Below are 18259 nucleotides of genomic sequence, written 5' to 3' on the forward strand. Positions count from 1 at the left end.
CTGCTATATCAAGGTACCAGCCAGCCTACGAATCTTCCCCACCCTTTTTTTACATTTACATGGTGAAAACTGTTCAGATCAGAGATAGATACAACATTTTCAAGTCTAGAGAATTCTCTGTGAGCAAAATACAGTACGCCACCAACTAAACATGTGTCCTGTTTTACCATGGAGCAGTCCAGACTGTGTGGCTCACAATATTCGGCCTCATTCAGACATCCCCGATTCTCACATGCGAGTGATATCTGTTTTTTTTTCATGGATAGTTTATGGGGCCATTTTCATGTCTCTGTTCTTCGCAGATCGAGAGATCCGCGGAAAATCGCAGAAAGTCCAATTTTGTGAAAGTTCGCAGTCCAATTTTGATACGAGGCTCGGATCGAAATTGGCAATGCAAGTCAATAGGTCCGTGAAAAAAATCAGACTGCACTTGGATGACATCCGAGTGTGGTCTGATTTTCACTGACTGTCAGAAAGTAAAAGGTGGAGAAACTTTTTTTTCTTTTTTTATTTGCCTAGGTACGAGAAAAACAGTTTACACTCAGACCACTCTGTGATTAAACTCTGAACAAAGTCTCATCAGAACAATGGGTCTATTTTTCGCGAATGTTGAAAAATCAGACCTTACCTAAAGTGTATCCACTAGGGTTGAGCGAAACGGGTCGTTCATTTTCAAAAGTCGCCGACTTTTGGCAAAGTCGGCGTCTCATGAAACCGAGCCGATCCCAGCGTTGCATCGGCCATGCGGTACGCGACTTTCGCGCCAAAGTCGCGTTTCAATGACGCGAAAAGCGCCATTTCTCAGCCAATGAAGGTGAACGCAGAGTGTGGGCAGCGTGATGACATAGATCTCAGTCCCCACCATCTTAGAGAAGGGCATTGCAGTGATTGGCTTGCTTTCTGCGGCGTCACAGGGGCTATAAAGGGGCGTTCCCGCCGACCGCCATCTTACTGCTGCTGATCTGAGCGTAGGGAGAGGTTGCTGCCGCTTCTTCAGAAGCAGGGACAGTGATAGGCAGGGTACATAAAGCTGCAAACCGCTTGTGCTGTAGCGATTTCCACTGTCCAACACCACCTTTTGTTTGCAGGGACAGTGGAAGCTAAATTTTTTTTTCCTCAGCGCTGTCGCTCATTGGGCTGCCCTAGAAGGCTCCCTGACCCTGATAGCTGCGTTGCTGTGCCTGTGTGTGTACGACGCTGTGCAAACCAACTGCTTTTTTCAAAGCACAAATCCTCTTGTTCCTTCCTTTCTGCACAGCTATCTTTTTTGTTTGTCCACACTTTTTATTTAATTTGTGCATCAGTCCACTCCTTATTGCTGCCTGCCATACCTGGCTGAGATTACTGCAGGGAGATAGTAATTGTAGGACAGTCCCTGTTTTTTTTTTTTTTTTTTGTGGGAGATTACGATTGGCATTTCTGCTAGAGTGCCATCCTTGTGTGTGCCATCTCTCACTCAGTGGGCCATAGAAAGCCTATTTATTTTTTTGCTTGATTTGGGTTCTAAAATCTACCTGACAAAAAATCACTACATCAATCAGTGGGAGAAAAATATTGGCCTCAGTCAGGGCTTGTGTGCCACTCCTGACTCCTGTGTGTGCCGTCTCTCACTCAGTGGGCCATAGAAAGCCTATTTATTTTTATTATTTGGTTTCTAAAGTCTCCCTGAAAAAAAAAAAAAATTTCAAACAGTGGGAGATTAATATTGCCCTTTCTGCTTGTGTGCCACTCCTGACTTCTGTGTGTGCCGTCTCTCACTCAGTGGGCCATAGAAAGCCTATTTATTTTTTTGCTTGATTTGGGTTCTAAAATCTACCTGACAAAAAATCACTACATCAATCAGTGGGAGAAAAATATTGGCCTCAGGGCTTGTGTGCCACTCCTGACTCCTGTGTGTGCTGTCTCTCACTCAGTGGGCCATAGAAAGCCTATTTATTTTTATTATTTGGTTTCTAAAGTCTCCCTGAAAAAAAAAAAAAAAATTCAAACAGTGGGAGATAAATATTGCCCTTTCTGCTTGTGTGCCACTCCTGACTCCTGTGTGTGCCGTCTCTCACTCAGTGGGCCATAGAAAGCCTATTTATTTTTTTGCTTGATTTGGGTTCTAAAATCTACCTTTAAAAAAATCACTACATCAATCAGTGGGAGAAAAATATTGGCCTCAGTCAGGGCTTGTGTGCCACTCCTGACTCCTGTGTGTGCCATCTCTCACTCAGTGGGCCATAGAAAGCCTATTTATTTTTTTGCTTGATTTGGGTTCTAAAATCTACCTGACAAAAAATCACTACATCAATCAGTGGGAGAAAAATATTGGCCTCAGGGCTTGTGTGCCACTCCTGACTCCTGTGTGTGCCGTCTCTCACTCAGTGGGCCATAGAAAGCCTATTTATTTTTATTATTTGGTTTCTAAAGTCTCCCTGAAAAAAAAAAAAAAAATTCAAACAGTGGGAGATTAATATTGCCCTTTCTGCTTGTGTGCCACTCCTGACTCCTGTGTGTGCCGTCTCTCACTCAGTGGGCCATAGAAAGCCTATTTATTTTTTTGCTTGATTTGGGTTCTAAAATCTACCTGACAAAAAATCACTACATCAATCAGTGGGAGAAAAATATTGGCCTCAGTCAGGGCTTGTGTGCCACTCCTGACTCCTGTGTGTGCCATCTCTCACTCAGTGGGCCATAGAAAGCCTATTTATTTTTTTGCTTGATTTGGGTTCTAAAATCTACCTGAAAAAAAATCACTACATCAATCAGTGGGAGAAAAATATTGGCCTCAGGGCTTGTGTGCCACTCCTGACTCCTGTGTGTGCCATCTCTCACTCAGTGGGCCATAGAAAGCTTATTTATTTTTTTGCTTGATTTGGGTTCTAAAATCTACCTGACAAAAAATCACTACATCAATCAGTGGGAGAAAAATATTGGCCTCAGGGCTTGTGTGCCACTCCTGACTCCTGTGTGTGCCGTCTCTCACTCAGTGGGCCATAGAAAGCCTATTTATTTTTATTATTTGGTTTCTAAAGTCTCCCTGAAAAAAAAAAAAAAATTCAAACAGTGGGAGATTAATATTGCCCTTTCTGCTTGTGTGCCACTCCTGACTCCTGTGTGTGCCGTCTCTCACTCAGTGGGCCATAGAAAGCCTATTTATTTTTTTGCTTGATTTGGGTTCTAAAATCTACCTTTTTAAAAAATCACTACATCAATCAGTGGGAGAAAAATATTGGCCTCAGTCAGGGCTTGTGTGCCACTCCTGACTCCTGTGTGTGCCATCTCTCACTCAGTGGGCCATAGAAAGCCTATTTATTTTTTTGCTTGATTTGGGTTCTAAAATCTACCTGAAAAAAAATCACTACATCAATCAGTGGGAGAAAAATATTGGCCTCAGGGCTTGTGTGCCACTCCTGACTCCTGTGTGTGCCATCTCTCACTCAGTGGGCCATAGAAAGCCTATTTATTTTTATTATTTGGTTTCTAAAGCCTCCCTGAAAAAAAAAAAAAAATTCAAACAGTGGGAGATTAATATTGCCCTTTCTGCTTGTGTGCCACTCCTGACTCCTGTGTGTGCCGTCTCTCACTCAGTGGGCCATAGAAAGCCTATTTATTTTTTTGCTTGATTTGGGTTCTAAAATCCACCTGACAAAAAATCACTACATCAATCAGTGGGAGAAAAATATTGGCCTCAGGGCTTGTGTGCCACTCCTGACTCCTGTGTGTGCCGTCTCTCACTCAGTGGGCCATAGAAAGCCTATTTATTTTTATTATTTGGTTTCTAAAGTCTCCCTGAAAACAAAAAAAAAATTCAAACAGTGGGAGATTAATATTGCCCTTTCTGCTTGTGTGCCACTCCTGACTCCTGTGTGTGCCGTCTCTCACTCAGTGGGCCATAGAAAGCCTATTTATTTTTTTGCTTGATTTGGGTTCTAAAATCTACCTGAAAAAAAATCACTACATCAATCAGTGGGAGAAAAATATTGGCCTCAGGGCTTGTGTGCCACTCCTGACTCCTGTGTGTGCCATCTCTCACTCAGTGGGCCATAGAAAGCCTATTTATTTTTTTGCTTGATTTGGGTTCTAAAATCTACCTGAAAAAAAATCACTACATCAATCAGTGGGAGAAAAATATTGGCCTCAGGGCTTGTGTACCACTCCTGACTCCTGTGTGTGCCATCTCTCACTCAGTGGGCCATAGAAAGCCTATTTATTTTTATTATTTGGTTTCTAAAGTCTCCCTGAAAAAAAAATAAAAAATTCAAACAGTGGGAGATTAATATTGCCCTTTCTGCTTGTGTGCCACTCCTGACTCCTGTGTGTGCCGTCTCTCACTCAGTGGGCCATAGAAAGCCTATTTATTTGTATTATTTGGTTTCTAAAGTCTCCCTGAAAAAGAAAAAAAAAAAAAACAGTGGGAGATTAATATTGACATTTGTGCTTGAGTGACAGTCCTGCGTGTGTGGCATCTCTGTGATTTGGTGCCACAGAAAACAGAGTGTGTAACATTGTGCCTGATTTTCCTTGTGGTCTCACCAACCTGTTAAGGGATATTGAAATCATACTGAAGTTATAGCTCACCGTGTAAGTTGTTTGACAGCAACAAATAAAGTTACTTTGGTTAAGTTTTTAAAACAATGAGGAAGTCTGGTGCAAGAGGTCGTCGTGGCCGTGGGCGTTCATTGTCAGCTGGTAATGATGGTAGTGGTAGTGGAGCATCAGGTGGTCGTGGGGATAAAAATATTCCACCTAAGTCTGGAGCTGTGGAGCCAGTTTTGTCGTCTGGCTACACAAGGCCTCGAACGCTCTCTTTTCTGGGAGTAGGAAAACCGCTTTTAAAGGCGGAGCAGCAACAGCAAGTTATGGCTTACATTGCAGACTCAGCCTCTAGCTCTTTTGCCTCCTCTTCTGAAACTGGTAAATGTAAAAGCAGCGCGTCGCTTGTGGATGTTCACGGTCAGGGACAAGTCGCTTCCTTGTCCTCTTCAGCAAAAACTACAACAAGAGAGAAGGAGGCAGCAGGCGACACAACGGGTTACTCCATGGAGCTCTTTACACATACCGTCCCTGGCTTAGAAAGTGAAACACTTAACAGGCCATGCCCATTACAAGTAGATTCTGACATGGAGTGCACTGATGCACAGCCACAGCCAGAGTACTATGCTGCTCCTTTGACTCAGACCACCACATTGCCCTCTCAGGGTACTGATCCACAATCAGACCCTGATGAGACTATGTTGCCCCGCCACGAACGCTATACCACCGACCGACACAGTGACACAGACGAAGTTGCACACGAGCTCGAAGAGGAGGTAATAGATGACCCAGTTGTTGACCCCGATTGGCAGCCATTGGGGGAACAGGGTGCAGGCGGCAGTAGTTCAGAAGCGGAGGTGGAGGAGGGGCCGCAGCAGGCATCAACATCGCAACAGGTTCCATCTGCCGGGCCCGTATCTGGCCCAAAAAGCGTGTCAAAGCCAAAACCTGTTGGAGGACAGCGTGGCCATCCGGTTAAAGCTCAGTCTGCAATCCCTGAAGAGGGATCCGATGCTAGGAAGAGTGCAGTCTGGCATTTTTTTAAACAACATCCAATTGATCAGCGCAAAGTCATCTGTCAAAAAAGTTCAACTAGCTTAAGCAGAGGTCAGAATCTGAAAAGTCTCAATACTAGTTGCATGCATAGACACTTAATCACCATGCATTTTCAAGCCTGGACTAACTACCAAACGTCCCTTAAGGTTGTAGCACCCTCGGCCAATGAAGCTAGTCAGCAACGCAACATCCCTTCCGTCACTGTAAGGCCACCATTTTCCGCACCACCGGCAGTATCTGTGCAGGTTTCTTTGCCAGCAAAAGCAGTCAGGGTCAGGGAATCACCAGTTTTGTAGGAGGAAATATTGCATCTAGGTCACCGGCGGAAACAATACCGTCTCCAACCGTCTCTCAGTCTGCCATGTACACCGGCACACCCGAAAGTTCCTTGATCTCCAGCTCTCCAGTCCAGCTCACCCTACATGAGACTCTGGCTAGAAAAAGGAAGTACTTATCCTCGCATCCGCGTACACAGGGTTTTAACGCCCACATAGCTAGACTAATCTCGTTAGAGATGATGCCCTACCGGTTAGTTGAAAGCGAAGCTTTCAAAGCCCTGATGGAGTACGCTGAACCACGATACCAGCTACCCAGTCGACACTTTTTTTCCAGAAAAGCCATCCCAGCCCTGCACCAGCACGTTAAACAGCGCATCGTCCATGCACTCAGGCAATCTGTGAGTACAAAGGTGCACCTGACTACAGATGCATGGACCAGTAGGCATAGCCAGGGACGTTATGTGTCCATCACGACACACTGGGTGAATGTGGTGGATGCAGGGTCCACAGGGGACATAAATTTCGGGACAGTTGTGCCTAGCCCACGGTCTAGGAAACAGTTGGCTGTAGGCGTTCGCACCCCCTCCTCCTCCTCCTCGTCCTCCTGCAGAAGCTACAGCTCTTCCACAGACCGCAGTCGGCCAACCACTCCATCGGCAGATGACACTGTTGCACACCAGTTGTCCCATTATGGGCCAGCTACTGGCAAGCGTCAGCAGGCTGTATTGGCTATGAAGTGTTTGGGCGACAACAGACACACCGCGGAAGTTCTATCCGAGTTCTTGCAACAAGAAACGCAGTCGTGGCTGGGCACAGTAGATCTTGAGGCAGGCAAGGTAGTGAGTGATAACGGAAGGAATTTCATGGCTGCCATCTCCCTTTCCCAACTGAAACACATTCCTTGCCTGGCTCACACCTTAAATCTGGTGGTGCAGTGCTTATTGAAAACTTATCCTGGTTTCTCCGACCTGCTCCTCAAAGTGCGTGGACTTTGCTCACATATCCGACGTTCGCCTGTACACTCCAGCCGTATGCAGACCTATCAGCGGTCTTTGAACCTTCCCCAGCATCGCCTAATCATAGACGTTGCAACAAGGTGGAACTCAACACTACACATGCTTCAGAGACTGTGCCAACAGAGGTGGGCTGTTATGTTTTTGTGGGAGGATACACATACACGGGCAGGCAGTAGGATGGCAGACATGGAGTTGTCAGGTGTGCAGTGGTCGAAGATACAAGACGTGTCAAGTCCTTCAGTGTTTTGAGGAATGCACACGGCTGGTTAGTGCAGACAACGCCATAATAAGCATGAGCATCCCCCTAATGCGTCTGCTGATGCAAAGTTTGACGCACATAAAGGATCAGGCGTCTGCACCAGAGGAAGAGGAAAGCCTTGATGACAGTCAGCCATTGTCTGGTCAGGGCAGTGTACAGGACGAGGTAGCGGGCGAAGAGGAGGTGGAGGACGAGGAGGATGATGGGGATGAGTATATTTTTAATGCGGAAGCTTTCCCGGGGGCACTGGAAATTGGTTGCGTGGCAAGGCCGGGTTCTGGTTTTTTGAGGGACACAAGTGACGTATTTGCCTGAAACTGCCCCTCAACCAATCACAACCGGAGATTTGACAACTGGAACTTTGGCCCACATGGCGGATTATGCCTTACGTATCCTAAAAAGGGACACACGCATTACGAAAATGATGAACGATGACGATTACTGGTTGGCCTGCCTCCTTGATCCACGCTATAAAGGCAAATTGCAAAATATTATGCCACATGAGAACTTGGAACTAATATTAGCAACCAAACAATCAACTCTTGTTGACCGTTTGCTTCAGGCATTCCCAGCACACAGCGCACGTGATTGTTCTCACACGAGCTCCAGGGGGCAGCAGACTAGGAGTGTTAGGGGTGCACACATCAGAAGTGGCGTTGGACAGAGGGGTTTTCTGACCAGGTTGTGGAGTGATTTTGCTATGACCGCAGACAGGACAGGTACTGCTGCATCAATTGAAAGTGACAGGAGACAACATTTGTCCAGTATGGTTACTAACTATTTTTCATCCCTTATCGATGTTCTCCCTCAACCGTCATTCCCATTTGATTACTGGGCATCAAAATTAGACACCTGGCCAGAATTGGCAGAATATGCATTGCAGGAGCTTGCTTGCCCGGCAGCAAGTGTCCTATCAGAAAGAGTATTCAGTGCTGCAGGTTCAATATTAACCGAAAAAAGGACTCGTCTGGCTACCCAAAATGTTGATGATCTAACATTCATTAAAATGAACCACAACTGGATTTCGAAATCTTTTGCCCCACCTTGCCTGGCCGACACCTAGCTTTCCTATGAAAAGCTCTTGCCTGTGGACTACTGTGAATCACTTTTCTAATGTCTAATTTGCTGCAGCTGATTGTCCAGCATACAACATGTTTACACCTCCCTAAATGGCCAAACTCCCCACACGGGGCCGTGGTATCGCGACTTGGCGCAAGTGCAGCGCCCCAGAGTCCTGGTCGTTGCAGTACTGTGGCTCCGCCACTATGGGGAGCTATGGTACGTCTGATTGCACTAAAGGAGTTTCTCTGATCAGGTAACACCTCACTACACTTCACACTCCGGCCACCAGGGGGGGTGGTCCTATCTAGTAGGCCACTCCTCACAACTCTGGTAAAACTGGGGGTTGGACAGGAAGACAGGGAGAAGTAGCTGGGAAGAGCTAGTGAGAGGACCTGTCAGGGATGGGATCCTGGCAGACTCCTCGGAGCAGAACTAACCAGTGCACAACGGGAATACAGTAAAGAGGAATTGGGACCAGAAGGAGTCGTGCTGTTAGACCGAGGCAACATCCTTCTGAGGCGCAAACAGTCGGTGGCCGGAACGCCGAGCAAGTAAGAGACTTTAAGTACTACTGCAAACCACGGCAGGACAGCCAATTACAGGTTGGCTGTCTCACTTAACACCTAAGCAGACAACGGAGGCAGCTGTGGGAGAGGGGCGACTCTAGGGTCCCGGAAGAACTCCAGGCCTACCCCGTCATACGGGTGCGTCCTACCATATCACCTGGAGGACGGAGAGAACGAACATCAGAGATAGACAGAACCAGTTGTGAGGACTATCCCGGGAGCTCAGCAGGGAAGAACTACAACACCCAGCGCTAGAAGGTAGACACTGATTCCCATCTGTAAAGAGAACTCCTGATGTGTCTTTAGACCGGCCGGTCTCTGACAGCCCTGGTAACAGCGCTCTGGACTGCGGACTTTAAAACCTTCAGTAAAGAGGTAAAGAGACTGCAACTTGGTGTCCTCGTTATTTACTGCACTGCACCATCTACATCCGTCACATCATTCACTGTGCGCCCCTCGGCAGGGTCACGGATCGGGCCTAGCCACCGTGACAACCCCAGAGCAGAGACTCAGAGGCCCGGTACCGGGTATCCCCCTCGGCCCTGCGGCAGTGGGGGCGCTACACAAGCACCCGTGAGACTGCTGTTTGTCTGAAGAGGTGGGTGTGCTCGCTTTTGGTCGACGGCATTGCTACTGGGTCCCTCATAGTACAATAAAGTGTCTCTGGCGGTGGTGGTGCACACCCAACGTCAGACACACTGTTGTAACATGAGGGGCCCTGGGCCTGTACCGCCGGCCACAAGAGAGTTCACCCACCCCCAGGTCAAACATTGCTCTACCACTTCCACAGTTATCTCTCACACTTCCACCAATGTTTAGTCTATGCGCTGACATCCTTCCATACCTGCCACTGACAATACCATTGTGTTGACATGTATGATGGTACTTAACATAGTCAGGGGCAGTGTCCTCTATTTACCACAGTAAATACTTTGCGCTAAATTAGTAGGTCTGAAACAACGCAGAGGATCCCACCCCTGAACCTAACGATTGCACCCTTTAGTGTTTTTGTTTTGTTTTAATGCGAGACATTCACATTTATTTTTTGTTTTTGACTACTAACTGGCAGACACTCATTCCACTAGGCCTCCACTGACCTGACCACTGCTGCCCGTGTACCCCTGGAACCTATTTTACAGTGCCTACAGCCAGCCCATTTTATTGTGTTAGGCCTTCGAAGCCTGTCTGCGGTCCCTCCTTCCACTATGCCTCCACTGACCAGACCACTGCTGCCCGTGTACCCCTGGAACCTATTTTACAGTGCCTACAGCCAGCCCATTTTATTGTGTTAGGCCTTCGAAGCCTGTCTGCGGTCCCTCCTTCCACTATGCCTCCACTGACCAGACCACTGCTGCCCGTGTACCCCTGGAACCTATTTTACAGTGCCTACAGCCAGCCCATTTTATTGTGTTAGGCCTTCGAAGCCTGTCTGCGGTCCCTCTTCCACTAGGCCTCCACTGACCTGACCACTGCTGCCCGTGTACCCCTGGAACCTATTTTACAGTGCATAGAGCCTATTGTTTTATTTTATTTAATATTAATAAAGCCATGATGGACTACGCTGTACCACGCTATGAGCTACCCAGTTGACAATTCTTTTGCGAGAAAAGCCATCCCACCCCTCCACCAGCATGTTAAAGACCACATTGTCCTTTCATTCTGTCAATCTGTGAGTCCAAAGGTACACCTGACAACAGACACATGGAGCGGAAGGCATGGCCACGGAAGGTTACGTGTCCTTTGTGGCGCAATGGGTTAATGTACTGCATGCATGGTCCACACAGGGGACAGCCTGGTAAGTCTGTCTGCAGTCCCTAATTCAAATTGTCCTCAACTGAATAAAGCTGAGCTTCTACCTTCTGGCTCTGATTAACTGCTGTTTTTAAAAAAATTGGTGGTTCCCGCCTACTAACGGTGTCTGCCCCTGCCTGGTGTTGTCCTCAACTGAATAAAGCTGAGCGTCTACCTTCTGGCTCTGATTAACTGCTGTTTTTAAAAAAATTGGTGGTTCCAGCCTACTAACGGTGTCTGCCCCTGCCTGGTGTTGTCCTCAACTGAATAAAGCTGAGCTTCTACCTTCTGGCTCTGATTAACTGCTGTTTTTAAAAAAATTGGTGGTTCCGGCCTACTAACGGTGTCTGCCCCTGCCTGGTGTTGTCCTCAACTGAATAAAGCTGAGCTTCTACCTTCTGGCTCTGATTAACTGCTGTTTTTAAAAAAATTGGTGGTTCCGGCCTACTAACGGTGTCTGCCCCTGCCTGGTGTTGTCCTCAACTGAATAAAGCTGAGCTTCTACCTTCTGGCTTTTGGCCTACAGTAGCAAATATTAAACTGCATTTGGCCTATTAGTGTGTTTGGGCCCTTAAAACAGTGTCTGCTGCTCCTGGGTTTGCTACTCCACTCAACAAAGCAATGCCGCCTGTTTAGTCCTGTTACCAATTTTGAACTGCATTTAGCCTACTTTATTCTTTGGCCCTATATCTGTTTCCTCCTCATCCTGCCCATTCCCCAGCCACTGCTAGATGAGTCTGCTGGTACATTGACCTAGACCACTACATTCCCCTTGCACTCTACACAGCCAGAATCTGACCCTGCTGAAAGTAAGGTTCCCCTTCCCGCATGTTATACCACCTTACACAGGGACAAAGAGGAAGGTGCAGATGAAAGTGCAGGTTCCTTCATCAGGTGGGGGGGGCATACTCGTTGGCGACGTCACTGGCACAGGGCCCCTCAGAGTACGCAAAAGTGTCGCTGCCGGTGGGAGGCGCCCCCGCCGTGCAAACACACCGCTGTACTTTGAGGGGCCCTGTGCCAGTGCCAATGCCAACGAGTGGGCCCCCCCTGCTTGCTTAGGATCACAGCACTTGCAAACTTGACATACTTACCTCTCACTGCTCCACCGCCGTGACGTAGTCCACGTTTCCTGTGCCCACTAAAACCTTGAACCAGCCCTACCCCCCACAACTTTTGCCAAATTACCCCAATTTCCAATGCCCAACTATTATTATAAAGTTAATTAAGATTGACAAGCTTCAGAAACAAGAATGGATGTTTTTGCCATTAAAATGGGCACTGTAGGTGTTTTCCTGGCCTCCACTCACTGCCGACTATGCTTCCCCATTGACTTGCATTGGGTTTCGTGTTTCGGTCGATCCCCGACTTTTACCGATAATCGGCCGACTGCACTCGACTCGACTCTTGACAAAGTCTGGTTTCACAAAACCCGACTCGACCGTAAAAAAATGAAAGTCGCTCAACCCTAGTATCCACCATTGAACTGGGAAAAAAAGTGATAGGTTTAGGGTTCATTCACACATTGGATTTTTCATGTATGAGAAAAATGGACCGATGGACTACTAGATCTCAGGGAAAAAAATCGGACATGTGCTAATAGAATATCATAGGTACGAGTGCTATTCGTGAAAACTATGGATAAGCATTATTTTTTAACAGAGGTCTGTGCAAAATTAAATTCTCAGCAAAACTTTCTAAAGTTTGGAGTGCAGTGTTAGTAGGAACACAGGGCTCCTGAGCCCATGTCTTCTTGCAGTCACCACTAGGAGGCGCTAATACGCTTTCCGCATATACATTTTAATACCTGTAGCTTAATGTAGATCTGTCCCCAGATTTCAAAATACATGGGGGGCAACGATATGATTTTATAGGATTTAGAACACTGCAAGGCCCATAAATCTGACCAGCTTGCGACGGGGCGGGGCAGGTCAGGTCCAAATTTTAGAGCGGAGCCCATTGGATTCTAGTTGTGACAGGGGAGCAGAGAATTGAGTCATAACCCAAACATTTGTAGCAATTTTGTGCACTTGGTGGTTTAACGACCCTAACTTTTTATTTTTAAGGTGAAGTTAGGGCTTATTCGCAAAGATCATTTTTGTTTTGTTTTTATCATCCTTTTTAGGACAGGATAAAACCCAGTGTTTTCTAGTAGCAGGAACATGAATGATATTTCTAAAATCTCATTCACATGTTAAATTGTTTTCATTGGGTTTTTGAACCACAGTGCGTGTTTTTTTTATTTTTAAAAAATATATTAATTGTTTTTAGCAATTTTATTGCATTTTTCTATTTAGGATCAATACTTGAGTAGCAAAAAAATGCCTAAAAAAAACACACAAAAAAACATATAAAGAAGCATTAAAAATCCACTTTAATACGGAATTGCTATAGAATTTTTCTGATTATTTTGTTTTCCTATGGAAATATGTGTAAATATGCACCAAGTATTTTTTCCAGCTTTTTTCTTTCCTGTGATACTGAATGCTCTCCATTTTATCATCTTTTTTTTTAACATAACAGTCTCAAACAATGTCTTGGGAACATTTACTTTTTACCTTTTTTTTTATTATTTTGTTGTTTTCCACTAAAACTGGAGCATCTAAACGAGTTATGTAGCTGTCGCCCAACTGATTGTTCGGATTACAACTACGGTATCTCTTTGAATGCCCTGAAACATAGGATCGCTTGGCTCGACTGAGTACTTTAGCATTCTCTATAAGGACGCAGTCACATGGCCGTATAAATCGTACAGAGATCGAAAATGCAGTGTATGGACCGGCCGGCAGCTCTCCCCACCCAAACATGACAGCTGCATAGAAATACATGAAGCTGTCACGCTCAGGTGGGGAAAGCCGCCGGCCAGTCCGTGCACTGCATTTCGATCTTGGTCTGATTTAAGTGGCCTAAGACCACCCTAAGAGAGCTACTGTCAGGCATCACTGGTGGCGGCAATAGTTTATCGGATCGTTATGCTAGACCCCGATTCATAGGCCAGGTCAATAGTCTATGGCTACAAGGGAGGCTCGCAAGTCTGGTATGAAGTCATCATTGTGGCTTGATATGCAGCGCCCCAGAGTCCTGGTCGTTGCAGTACTGTGGCTCCGCCACTAAGGGGAGCTATGGTACGTCTGATGGCACTGAAGGAGTTCATCTGACCAGGTATCACAGACACCAATACATTTCACAGCCGGGCCTCCAGGGGGAGCTAAGGGTTCTGTTCACTAGGCCACTCCCCACCATTGTGGGTAAACTGGGGGTCAGGCAGGAAGTTAGATCAGAAAGCTGACTGGGTTGGAACCAGACAACACCTGGTGGCAGAGGGTGTTGTGGGAGAAGATTCGGTAGGGTCCCTGTCAGGGGTGGGATCCTGACAGAGGCCTGGCTACCAGAAGGAATGTAACGGGACCGTGCCTGCTCAGCATAGCGGCGGTGCCCAAGGAAGGATAAGAAGCGAGATAGATTGTGCTGAGTGAGAAACGAGATCAAAGCAAGAAGGAGAATACCAGTAGGAGTCGTGCTGTGAGACCGAGGCAACATCCTACTGAGGCGCACAACCGGCGGCCGGAACGACGAGGGAGTATTACAATATTCAGCTTCAGGCAATACTCTAAACCAACGGCAGGACAGTCAGTCTAAGGCGGGCTGTCTCACCCAAATCACCTATGCAGTCTTGGGGGGCAACTTGTGGAGAGGGGCGACTCTAGGATCCCGGAAGAGCTCCGAGCCTACCCGTCATACGGGTGCCGTCCTAACCGCAACATCAGGGAGGGACGGAGGATTAGCAGAACATCATCTAATCGAGTTGTGAGGGAACTTAAGAAACGGACACAACAGTTGTGGGGACTTTCCGTAAGCACAGCAGGGAAGGACCACAACACCTAGCGCTAGAAGGAAGGCACAGATTTCCACCTGTTAAGAGAACTCTGGAGGTGCCATTGGACCGGCCGGACTTGCGCAGCCTGGTTATCCGGACTCCGGACTGAGGACCCAGAGATCTTCAGTAAAGAGGTAAAGAGACTGCAACCTGGTGTCCTCGTTATTTACTGCACTGCACCACCACCACTATTCTTTCATATCACTGTACGCCCCTCGGCAGGGTCACGGACCGGGCCTAGCCACCGTGACGACCCCAGAGCAGAGACTCAGAGGCCCGGTACCGGGTACCCCTCGGCCCTGCGGCAGTGGGGGCGTTACAGATACACAAAATGAGGTTGCACCTGGTCATTAGACCGGAGTCCCGTGAATCGATTCTCCCAACTTTAGTGGTGGCTTATCTCCCAACCAAACAATTGAGATCTACCAACATGATCTTTCGGGAGATGGTCAGCTGAAATTGGCACTGTTGGACAACTTCTACCTAATGTGTATGGGGGGCTTCTACAAGGATAAACCACCACACGTCATGATATTGGTCACCAACATCTGCGTCTGTTAGCGTCTTGCATGTCTTACTTGCTGGTAGGACCTAGTGGACTCATGATGAGCAGGCCTAATAGACCTCTCCCCGTTGAGTAGGCTAGAAAGCAGAAGTGGCATTGGATCTTGCACAATCAGGGGCGGACATATCCTTGGTGCAACCTGCGACCCAAGAGGTAAAGAGGCCCATTTTCACCTCCAAAGCAGGTGGAATTGTTCATTGTGATGAACTATTGGACTGCAAAGGGCCGATATATTGCTCTTACTCAGGGGCCCTTTTTTGTCTGCGTGCATGAGGGTCCTCTGTTTTCATTGTCCGCCCTCGGATTTTCACGTAGTGCACACTTAGGCTAAGTTCACACTTTGCAGAATTTCCGCGGAATTTTCCGCGGCAATTCTGCGCCTCCTGCCGCGGGTATATCGCATGCAGAATTAGCATGCATATACCCGCAGAAAACTAGCGTTTTGCAAGCATAATTAGCTTGCAGAATGCTAGAGTTTTCCAAGCGATCTGTAGCATCGCTTGGAAAACTGACTGACAGGTTGGTCACACTTGTCAAACATAGTGTTTGACAAGTGTGACCAACTTTTTACTATAGATGCAGCCTATGCAGCATCTATAGTAAAAGATCGAATGTTTAAAAATAATAAAAAAAATAAAAAACATGGTTATACTCACCTGCAGACCTCAGCGGCGTCCGTTCCTATAGCTGGAGTGAAGTGAAGGGCCTGCGATGATGTCACTGTCTTGTGATTGGTCGCGTGAGTTACATGAGCGGTCACGCGACCAATCACAAGACAGTGACGTCATCACAGGTCCTGAACCACATCATCTATAGGAACGGAAGAGAAAGCATGCACCGGAGAGGCGGGAACACTTCGGGCGCCATCAGAGGGTGAGTATATCACTATTTTTTATTTTAATTCTTTATTTTTTACCAATTATATGGTGCCCAGTCCGTGGAGGAGAGTCTCCTCTCCTTCACCCTGGGTACCAACCGCACATGATCTGCTTGCTTCCCGCATGGTGTGCACAGCCGCGTGTGGGAAGTAAGCAGATCAATGCATTCCTAGGTGTGCGGAATCTCCGCGATTCCGCAATTTTAATGAACATGCTGCGTTTTTTTCTGGAATGCTATTCCGCTCAGGAAAAAAATGCAGCATGTGCACAAAAAATGCGGAATGCATTCTATTAAATAGGATGCTTAATGTAAGCGTTTTTTTCGCGTTTTTATAGCGTTTTTATAGCGAAAAAACGCGAAAAAAACACGAAAAATATGCTACGTGTGCACACAGCATTAGGGCTCATATTCACTTGCGTGAAACTCAGATGAGTCTCGCATGTTAATACCCGGCGCTGCTGCCGGCACTCAGATCGGAGTGTGCGGCCGCATAGGAATACATGCAGCCGCACGCTCCGCTCCTGAGTGTCGGGTGCAGTGCCGGGTATTGCAGTGCGAGACTCATCCGAGTTTCGCGCAAATGAGTATGAGCCCTAAAGGTTATATAATGTGAGAGAAGCGCGGTGGGTCAAGGTGGCGTCATCGACAGGCCGTGCAATCCTGACAGACAGGTTCTCCACAGGTGTGCATATTACAGGAAGGGAATGGGGTGGAGAAGGAGGATTGTGTCTGTAGGTGTGGCGTGCTCTGTAAGGGAACACCATCCTCACACAGTTTAGAACTTCCTTAGCTGCCAGCAGGGAATTTACACAGAAAAGCCCTGCTCCGAAAGCAGGCTGGCCACCGGAATCTGGAAAGATGGCCAATACTATTGCTAAAGACCAGGTAGGTGGACATTCCTGGGCCGCCGCTCTGCAGTCACGTGTGCTATGTGTCTGCCTGTTATGCAGGTAGGTCAGGTGTGGACTTGCTGATGATGTGCGGTATGTCGTGCGTTCTCGCCGCTCTTCTACAACGTCTCGGGAGTTGGAATTTTGTTTTCATCAGTTTAACACTTTAGGCAGTTCATATTATTGTAACTCTCAGTGTATTGTGCCAAGAATGCCGTGATCCTAGATACAGATCATCAAAGAAAAAAATGCTGCATAACAGCTGCCTTTTCCAAAACTGTAAAACTGCTGCTCCATTCATACTTTTTAAAAAAAAAATTGTATTATTATTATTATTTTTTTTTTTCATATGACTGCTGGAAAAAGCCAAGTGAAATGCTCAGTAGCCCCATAAGGAATGAATGCAGCGGCGATCGAGCATTCTTATGGGGTTAACATGTCCCATTCAATTGCACCCTCACAGATCAACAATTTATCAACTATCCTGCGCATAAAAGGTGGCTTTTTTTTCCGGACAAACCCTTTTATATACCAGTTAGGCTATATTCACACCTGCATTTTGGCATTCTGTTTGTCCTGTATTTGGACTATCCAAAATGGATTTGTTCTATAACTGATACAAATGGACCCCTTTGATTGTTATGGGATCCACTACGTGTCAGTTGCTTGGCCACACTTTTTTTTTTTAATTCTGAAGACAAACTGGCTACATAAAGAACCCCATAATAATCAATGGGATGCCTCTGCTCTGCCTCTGCTTGCAACAGGTAAATTTTGGAAAAAATGGAATTTCCGAAAAGAAGTGTAAAATGCAGCCTTAAGTCGTTTTTATCAAGTCAAATTGATAAAATTTTTACCTATACCTTTCAAAAGATGGGTGATCGCCAATATGGCTGCCATTAAAGGGGTTGTCACTGAGGTTAAGCATTCTCCAAACGACAAATCTGGACAAACTCCTTTGAGCAGTTTTATGGATCTTATTCTTTCCCCGTTCATTATTCCTCCTTTTCCATAAGGCATGTGATGGAGCGTGCCGCAAGGTATTCTAATGGATTCCCACCCTGTAATATTGGAGGTGCACGAGGTGGCGGTTATAGAAGGCTGTAGACACGGTATAATGGGTTTGATTTGAAAACCATAGTGTGAGACTTTAAGGAAATGGAGGAAATATCTCTAATAATCTGGCTGATAAGTTGTGGGGCAGGTTTTACTTTGTGTTACTATTTTCAGTCTATGTGAACCAGACGGTGAAAATTACAAAATGCAAAAAGAAACCAGAATGTATGGCATTTAGCATTGCCGTATCTGGGAGAAAGAGTAGGGTGCATGGGCAGCTGTAATTTACCACCATTCATAATTATTATTTTTTATTGGGACGCACCCATATTGTTCATCCAGATCATCCTAGTTCTGATGCCCGATTTGTAGTTCTGCCAGAATGAAAGTCAATGAGGGAATCAATGGATAACTGTGCAAGTGAGAGGTCACTGAGGGTCTAGTGA

The 18259-nt window shown here is 46.5% G+C and overlaps 1 protein-coding gene across 1 annotated transcript in view; it reads left to right on the forward strand.

Moving 5' to 3' along the window:
* The first annotated feature begins 16560 nt into the window (after positions 1–16560).
* Positions 16561–18259, forward strand: part of TRPM4 (transient receptor potential cation channel subfamily M member 4) — an 86964-nt gene continuing 85265 nt past the window's right edge. Inside the window, exon 1 of the mRNA XM_077259720.1 lies at positions 16561–16752. Coding sequence (XP_077115835.1) covers positions 16726–16752 — 27 coding nt within the window. The 5' untranslated portion in view covers positions 16561–16725. The remainder of the gene's footprint in view (positions 16753–18259) is intronic.

Source organism: Ranitomeya variabilis, chromosome 4 (genome assembly GCF_051348905.1).
Source record: "Ranitomeya variabilis isolate aRanVar5 chromosome 4, aRanVar5.hap1, whole genome shotgun sequence".
NCBI lineage: Eukaryota > Metazoa > Chordata > Amphibia > Anura > Dendrobatidae > Ranitomeya > Ranitomeya variabilis.